Here is an 8486-nt window from a genome sequence, read left to right on the forward strand (position 1 = left end):
TTTTAGAGTGTCATTACCTTATTAATACCAATTTAACCTTATCCAAAAAAAGTGTAAAAATGCAACAAAGGTAAGAGTCCCTTTAAGAGCTACAGAGTATTGATACAATATAAAAAGTATTGCATTTATGTTGAAGGGATACATTTGGATACAATTGATTTCATTGCCTTAAGTTGTGTATTATTTTCTGTTGCTTCATCTTTAACGTTAACGTGTAAGTAAAAATATTATATATTATAAAGAATAATGAAGGACAAGGTATTTTATTTATATATTTTATACAGGATCTGAGATGTTTCCTATTGACATTAATGGGTAATCGTTCTGTCTTTTCTATATGTGCATAAAATATTGATCATATCTAAGGACTGATGAGTTATGAGATTATCAATCAGTTACAGTTACGTCATTGTTTCAAACAGACTTTGGATGGTTGGAGTTAAAGTAGAAAATAAGAGCAAAGCGCCTCCAGCTTCTGAATAAAGAGAAATGTGAGGAAATTATTTTCTCATTGAAATTACATGAGGGTTTATTAAGGTTTAATAATAATTCAGCTTTATATTCATGGTGACATTTGAACAACTTCCTGACTAGTCCGTGTTAATCAGCTGAACTATGCAGTGTGGCATTTCTGCCGAGTCAGCATGTGAGAGGGGGGGGGTTCAAAGGTCGCGTTGTGTAACCGACAGTATGAAGGTCAAAGTAACAGCTGCAGCATAGGAGCAGCTTTTTTGAGCTCTCTCTTGGGATCATTCAAAATTATTCTTAAGATTCCTGTTAAGTTGGTAAGTTATAAATGAAACAATATAAAAACAGATGAAATGTCATAGAAAGGGAAGTTTTTATTACAAATATTGATATTTAAAATATCAGGTATTAGAAAGCATTTAAATTACAAAATTATTCACATTTTCTTTTAAATAATCGTCAAGTCTTACTCCAAGAAACTTAATTTATCATGAACATCCAGACTGTCGAGGTATTAAAGACGTAAATGATCCTTCACAGAGGAACAGAAGAGTTGAGACCAAAGAATAACTCCAGTGGGACAAAGAAAAACAATATATCATGAAAATAAGTCGTATTAATTAAACTCACGCAGATATCACACCAGGTTCCCTTCATCAGTTTAAATAATGTAAATGCCAAACATGATTTTTGCAGGAAAACAAAGATTTAACAGTAAAAGTTGTTGGTCTTTTAAACTTAAAAACGGAAAACTAAAAGTGTCCTCACAGTTAAAAGACTGTTTTCTTAGAAATTCTTGAAAAACAAGCTGTGCAGTTTGTGTAGAACGTCAACGATTGTGCGACAAAATGAACCCAAATCAAACTAAACACAAACCGAACCATTCAACCCTTTGTGCTTTGTCGGTCACTTATTACATGATACAAGTAAAGCTGTTTAAATGATGTGTTTTTAAACATCGGCTTCTTTGGCTCGTGTGTGCTTCTACTGTGCTCATGTATTTAACAGGAATGTCACATGACCTGTTGACACTGAGAAAACGTCTCATAATAACTCCAGAGACTTGACACCCCCACCCCCCCGTCCTCCATAAGGATGTTTAAGTGAAACATAATCAACCACGTGAACATGTTTCCTGTGATTCTGTAAATCGATTTGAGTGGAAATCATCTAAAAAATTAGAACAATTATGGCAAAAATATGTTTCTTTGTCATCTATATGCTTCGCGACCACCAGGGGGCCCCGACCCGTAGTATGGCAACCGCTCACATCCGCAAGTCTGTCGTGAGAATTATAGAATCTATTTAAAGTTGATCGGAAGCTTTAGTAAAAAATCTGAAGTTATAACCCTATTGTGAACGTTTGAAGTTATTGTCAGAACTTTTAATTGAAGTGTTATAAAAACAGTTTGTGCTGCGGTCGTACGCGACAGAAGGAAAATATAAACTTTCCCGACTCTGACTTCGCAGCTACTGGGTTTTCTGTTTCTGAGCAGCAGGGACGTCCACGGGGGTTTTTCCAGAGAGGAAGGGGAGAACCTTCTCGAACAGCAGGACGCAGCTCGCCACACCTGGAACCACACGAGGAGAAAAACAGCGTGAATAAAGACGGACCAGATGGAAGCTGTGTCCCTATCGCCCCCTAGTGGCTGGCTGCAGTATAGGTCGTACACCCCATAGATTTATATATAAAGGCTAGATGTCTTGTTCGACGGAGCCGGACGTCCGCACATGGCGGCCATCTTGCTATGGGGCATCTCGCTCACCCATAACATTGTGTTGGTAGTGGTAAATAACCATAACTTGCTCAATTTTCAACCGATTTTTAAACGATCTGGTTTGTTGTAAACGTCAGAGATGTAGTTATGACACTGCATAAATTATTCATTTTTTTTAGAAAATACCATAATTATGCATAAGTATGAAGTGTCATATCTACATCTCTGACGTTTATAACAAACCAAACCATTTAAAAATCGGTCAAAAATTGAGCAAATTATGGTTATTTACCACTACCAACACAATGTTATTGGTGAGCGGGCTGCCTCTAGCAAGATGGCCGCCATGTGCGGACGTTCGTCTCCGTTGGCCGGCAGACGAGACATCTAGCCTTTAAATATAAATCTATGGTAAACCCTCCCTCCTCCATGTTACTGTGTGAGACACACAGGCCAAATAAACCAAACTAAACCTAAAAACAAAAAATGCTCAATACACATTTAATAAATTTATCTTCAAAGATTTTGAAAAACTACTTTTATCTTTTTATATTCGATCAGAAACCACTTAAAATAAAATCACGTTACATATCTTTACTGACTTTTGTGCTTCTAGAAAACTTGATTAAATTGTATACAATTCTTTGTATTATTCCTCTCAGCTCCTTAATGTGTCTTACTGTCATTGAATTGGATCTGTGATGCTGTTCATTTTATTAATCTAACAAAACCATCAGAGCTGGATCCTGTTCAGTATCTGTATTTGTGAGAGTTACAGGATGTTTTAAATGAAGATAATGATTAGTTGCTTCTCCACTTCAACATGTCCTGAGTGTTGGACGGAGACAGGATGTGTGACGTGGACCTCTTACCGAGCATCGGCCCCAGCCAGTAGATGAAGCAGTACTCCAGGTAGGTGTGTCCGCTGCAGGGGAACTGGATGGAAAAGGCCAGGACCGGGTTAAAAACTGCTCCTGAAATACTGCCACCTGCAGGACGGGAGGAGAACAGCAGAGGGTCACGACTGAAACACCAAAACAAAATCTATCTGACAGATTCTCTGACAAAGATACGATCATTCGGTGACAGCTCCACAAAAATGAAGGCAAATCGTCTGAATCGCCCCCTGGTGGCGGGTTGCAGTAGACATTATAAACCCTGCCTCCTCCTTGTCAGCAGACGGGACATGGACCAAACTTAAAAAAGCCAAATTACACACTAATTATTCTCAAAGGTGGTTTATGTAATTTTAAAAAACACTAAGGGAACTTTTCTGAACATTTTGTTTCAAATATTTGATGCTATAAAAACAGGGTGACACATCATGATTGACAGCTGAGGCTGACTCCTGATTGGTCGAGTGCCTGTGGGCTGAATGTTAGGTATGTGGAAAAAATCTGGAAAAAACAACAAAGATGTGTACACTTTTTGTAAATTCTCAATTTGAATAAGACGACATAACCATACATGAATCTGCATGTCCCAACTTTTAATACAAATTAAAGCAGTTACATATTTTGATAACAACAAATTAAACCCTAATTCTCAAAAGCTTCATTGTATTTCGAGCTGGAATCAACTTTTAATAACCAGGGGAAATGATTTCACTGTTTGTTTACTAAACCTCTTTGATAGCAAATTCAATATATTGAAATTAAAATGTATTTTCTCACATTTTACAGTAAATCAATCAATACAATATTTGGAAGTTAAATAAATATTGTCAGTGTTGCAGCTCTTGTTGTGAAGTATTTATAGTTTTGTCTTTTTATATTTTGTACATATGTTTAATCTGAGCAGTTGTTGACTAGTTGGAATAGCCTGTATTATATGAAGTTTATATAAAGTCTTTATATATAATAATAAAACTTCTCTTTAATGACCCACCTATAGCAACCAGCAGCTCTTGTTGTGAAGTATTTATAGTTTTGTCTTATTATATTTTGTACATATGTTTAATCTGAGCAGTTGTTGTTGAATAGTTGGAACAGCCTGTATTATATAAAGTATATATAAAGTCTCTTATAATAATAAAACTTCTCTTTAATGACCCACCTATAGCTCCAAGCAGCTCTTGTTGTGAAGTATTTATAGTTTTGTCTTATTATATTTTGTACATATGTTTAATCTGAGCAGTTGTTGTTGAATAGTTGGAACAGCCTGTATTATATAAATATAAAGTCTCTTATAATAATAAAACTTCTTTAATGACCCACCTATAGCAACCAGAGCCGTGATGACCGCAGCGAAGCAGTGGACCCGGAGCTTCCCCGGAACCCGGTGCACATGTGCGGCCACAGCCTGGACCGCCAAGGCGCAGAGCAGCTCCACGGCCGCGGCCTCCAGCACCGACCCCCCCAGCGGGTCGAAGCACCGGAACCCGAACTTCTGGTGCCGGACGTGGAGCTCGGACAGACCCAGGGACCACACCGCCCGGGCGAAGTGCTGCGCGGCCACGGCGGCTCCGAACTGGCACAGGATGAGCCCCGAGGCCGACCTGCCGGAGCTGCTGCCCCGGCAGAAGCCCTCCAGAGCCCCGCTGGGGTTGCAGGAGGCTCCGCGGAAGGTCAGGAGGTGGACGACCGTCATGGAGTAGGTGATGGTGAGGCCGAGCAGGAGCTCCAGGCGGCCGGACTCCCCGAGCAGCTTCAGTTCGTGGCAGCAGCCGCAGAGCTGGAAGGTGGACGCCGCCTCCAGCAGGTAAACCCGGGCCGCTGCCGGGAGGAGAGCCGCGGTCCGCCGGGTCCACTCGCTGAGGAGCACCGCCACCCCCAGCACCGCCAGGGACACCCACAGGTCCGTCATCGTTCCGCGGGTCGAGCCTGCAGCCGCTGCCAGGCAGAGCTCCTCCTGAAGCGGGGAAGTTTACTTCTGTGCACCCCTGCCCCCGGGGCCAAGCGTCAAGCTGCACGCCGTGCAACAGGAAACAAGGAGGGTCAGCCTTCACAATAAAAGCATTACAGTTCATTTGATTGATTTCAAGCTCGATAAAAATATTCACACCTAAAAACATGAATACAAATACGATTATAAACAGAGGTGTTGCAATTAAATGTTCACCACCACAAAGAAAATGTCACCTCAACGCAAACTTAGTCAAAATCTGGATAAAAAAACAAATAAACAACAAAGATGTAATTATTTAAATTGTTTAAAAGACATAGAGAGGTTTGGCCTTGTTTTTTTTCAGTCTATTTTGAGTGACCTAGGTTAATTTAAATGAATTTGATGTATAAAGAGTTAGTGAATGGATGAAAATCTCCTTCAAAGCTTGTGTGTCATTGACAGATCCGAAAAAGCGAAGCCAAAGCACCATGATTGCCCCCTGGTGGCTGGCTGAAATATAGGTAAATAAACCCAGCCTCCCCCATGTTTGCAGGTTGGACGTGGACCAAAATATAAGGTCACTTATACGTCAAAATACTTTTTCTGTCATTAGGAGACGCTATGTTCAAACGCAAATTTTTCCTCTAAGATTCTTGCTTCTAATGACGTCTTTGCTGTGAGATGGCTGAGTTCATACCGGGGTTATTTTGGCTTCATTTCAGTATAGTGGAAGGAAGTGGAGACAAGTCATCCATCTTTAAATAGTCTATAACTTTTACACTTTTGTTGGTCTGTTGAAATTTCCCCCTTTAGACAAAGACAGTTTATATGTGTAATACAATAACCATCTTCTCACTCTATAGTTCATATTACTTAAGGTGAAATCAATAAAATCAGCAAAACTGACTCAAGGCTGCCTCAGTGATTCTCGAAGCTTGGGGACATCTTGGTGTTTTATTTTGGAAGACGTAACAGGAAACGGAGGTGTTTATTCTGAAAGGCTTGACTGAGTTGTTTGTAGAAAATAACTTGACTGACTGGATGAGTGAAGAATTTCTGCAGTTTAACAATAAGTAACACGAAAGGTTAAACAGGATCCAGTCGTAGTTGTGGTAATAATGTTTTATTGTAATTAAATAATGATTAAACTATAACTTTGATATCTTATCTTTTTCTTTATCTTTGGTCCGGACTCTGAGTGTGATCACATCAGGCTGAACAGTGACGTGTTGACAGACTCAGCTGTGAGGGGACAACAAACCTCAACTGACACATGAGACACACACATGACACACACATGACACACACATGAGACACACACACACACATGACACACACACATGAGATAGACACACACCATTTTTCTGTCTGTGAACCTCAAAGTGTTTTTCAGTCACAAAGCTTTTAGTTTTACTTTGCAGCTTCATTTGCTTTATGTAGGTCATATGGAAAAAAGAAAGGTTGCATCACTAATCTGGTGTTGGTATAAAGACTCGGTTTAATTTTAATCCTCTGATGTTAAGATTAAATCGGGATAAACTATTTCAGCTGCAATATGCAACTTCACCACTAGATGTCACTACTTCTACACACGGAACCTTTAATATGTTTCTGACTTGTTTACGCCGCGGATCACAGAGAAACTGTATTTCAATCACGTTTACGTCCTTTACATATGGTAAAAATGACAATAAAGATGACTTTGGCATCAAAGTGAAAAAATTATCATTTAGTCATACAGTCAATTATACGCAAAAAGAAAAAAGAACCACACATTGTGAGTTAAACATGTTTTAGATTCAGATTCTGTTCTAATGGTCGGTTTTATCACAGTGAACATGAAGTATAAATGAATAAGAAAATAAAAGCCTGTCAAAATAGCAGTGCTCCACAGTTAAGTCTATCGGTAAAATCAAACGTGTTCAAATATGACTGTAATAGCACAGGACTCGTGGTTGAACCATGTATGAACCAATATGACAAAGTTCTCTCTGTAAATACTAAGTCCTTATCAAAGTAAAACCTAAATCGGTTAATAACTTTGCTTTGATTGAATCTCACTGTGGATATTAAACTTGTACAGTCTGTACTAAACAGATAAATGTGTTTCTGTACAGACGATGCTCCTGGGGCTCGTCCACCACAGAGAGTTTATGGTCCAGTGGAGGAAGATGAAGACTGAAGAGCCTGGGAGAAGATGCTGAGGAAGATGAGGAGGTTTAGACGACGAGGCGATGGAACCAGTTTACATCTGGAAGGGGTCGGGTTAGTTTGTGGTGTTCTCAGTGTGTCTCATTGTGTCTCTGTGTGTCTCAGTGTGTGTTTATTCTGGGTTTGCTACTCCGGTTTCCTCCCACAGTCTCAAACACATGCAGGTGAACTGGAGACTGTAAATTCCTCACATCGACGTGACTGTGGGAACGATGAAGAGTCCACATGAGCCGGAGTAGACCACGTTCACCCGGCGGACATGTTCCTCTAGGTCACCAGTTTGATGACCCAGGTTCAAACATCATATAAACACTGGCAAACTGTTTTTATTTCATTGATTCTGCTCTGATCAGAATCTAAAAACACAATGATGGGTAAAATCTGGAGGGACACAGGGTTGAACGACATATTTACAGCTAACATCAGCATTCAACTGAATACTTTAAATAAATATAAGTAAAATTGATAAAAATCTATTCGACAGATTTAAGCAAATAACAATTTGTGTGACATTAGGGATGTTTATTCAAATTATTTATAGGGTTAGGGTTAGAAATATAAAAATGGGCCTTTACATTGAAATACTTTATATTTACTTCATGAGCGGCTCCTCTCTACGGAGGCAGCCATGTTTATCTACAGTAGCCCAAACTGGACAAACTAAACCTTTTGAGCTTTTATGACGACTGAAGGTTCTCTCTCATGTTTGGAAGCGAAGGGTGAGGTGAGGGGTGTTCAGCTGCAACATCACACTTCACCACTAGATGTCACTAAATCGTAGACTCTGAACCTTTAAGAGAGTTGAACTTGAGTCAAATTCCAGTTTATAACAGGTGTGGATTTATCATAACATCATATATACTATTTATTATATAGTATATATAGTATATTTTCAGTGTTTTACTTATCACCTGGACTCATCTTGTGATAATATCCCGATTTCCCACGAAACATTCCAAAATAAAGCAGCTTTCATCCTGTGATATTTATATTTCCACATTAAAATCATATTTACTTGCACCCACAGACTCAATAAAGTAAATTATGTTGTGTATTTCCATGTGATATAATGATAACCAACAGGAAACCACATATTATTGTAGCTGCTCCTCGACTCTGGGTCTCTTGATGTTACACAACAGTGTTAAATTCCTGCTTTACAAAGAAAAGCTGTTTAAAGGCGAAGTGTTTTATTTCCTCGGAGTTGATGTGGTTTCCTCCACAGGAGGCCACTCGCTGCCAGGCTGTAACCGGAGAGGGAGC

General features: G+C 39.4%; 1 protein-coding gene across 1 annotated transcript; it reads right to left on the reverse strand.

Annotated features, from left to right (window-relative positions):
* Nucleotides 1-822: 822 nt before the first annotated feature.
* On the reverse strand, nucleotides 823-5083 carry LOC133019063 (aquaporin-11-like). Its single transcript, XM_061085413.1, has 3 exons — nucleotides 4403-5083; nucleotides 3059-3175; nucleotides 823-2039 (listed from the first exon to the last, which is right to left on the reverse strand). The coding sequence occupies exons 1-3, from the start codon at nucleotides 4989-4991 to the stop codon at nucleotides 1939-1941; spliced, it is 807 nt and encodes a 268-aa protein (XP_060941396.1). The 5' UTR covers nucleotides 4992-5083; the 3' UTR covers nucleotides 823-1938.
* Nucleotides 5084-8486: the final 3403 nt, after the last annotated feature.

Source organism: Limanda limanda, chromosome 14 (assembly GCF_963576545.1).
Source record: "Limanda limanda chromosome 14, fLimLim1.1, whole genome shotgun sequence".
Lineage (NCBI taxonomy): Eukaryota > Metazoa > Chordata > Actinopteri > Pleuronectiformes > Pleuronectidae > Limanda > Limanda limanda.

Bases quoted from the DNA above. Each gene is read 5' to 3' on its own strand.
- LOC133019063 (XM_061085413.1), bottom strand. From the start codon at position 4,991: ATGACGGACCTGTGGGTGTCCCTGGCGGTGCTGGGGGTGGCGGTGCTC. The intron at 3,176-4,402 runs GTGGGTCATTAA...CCCGTCCTGCAG, and splicing joins CACGGCTCTGGTTGCTATAG to GTGGCAGTATTTCAGGAGCA. The intron at 2,040-3,058 runs GTAAGAGGTCCA...GTGTGGTTCCAG, and splicing joins CTGGCTGGGGCCGATGCTCG to GTGTGGCGAGCTGCGTCCTG.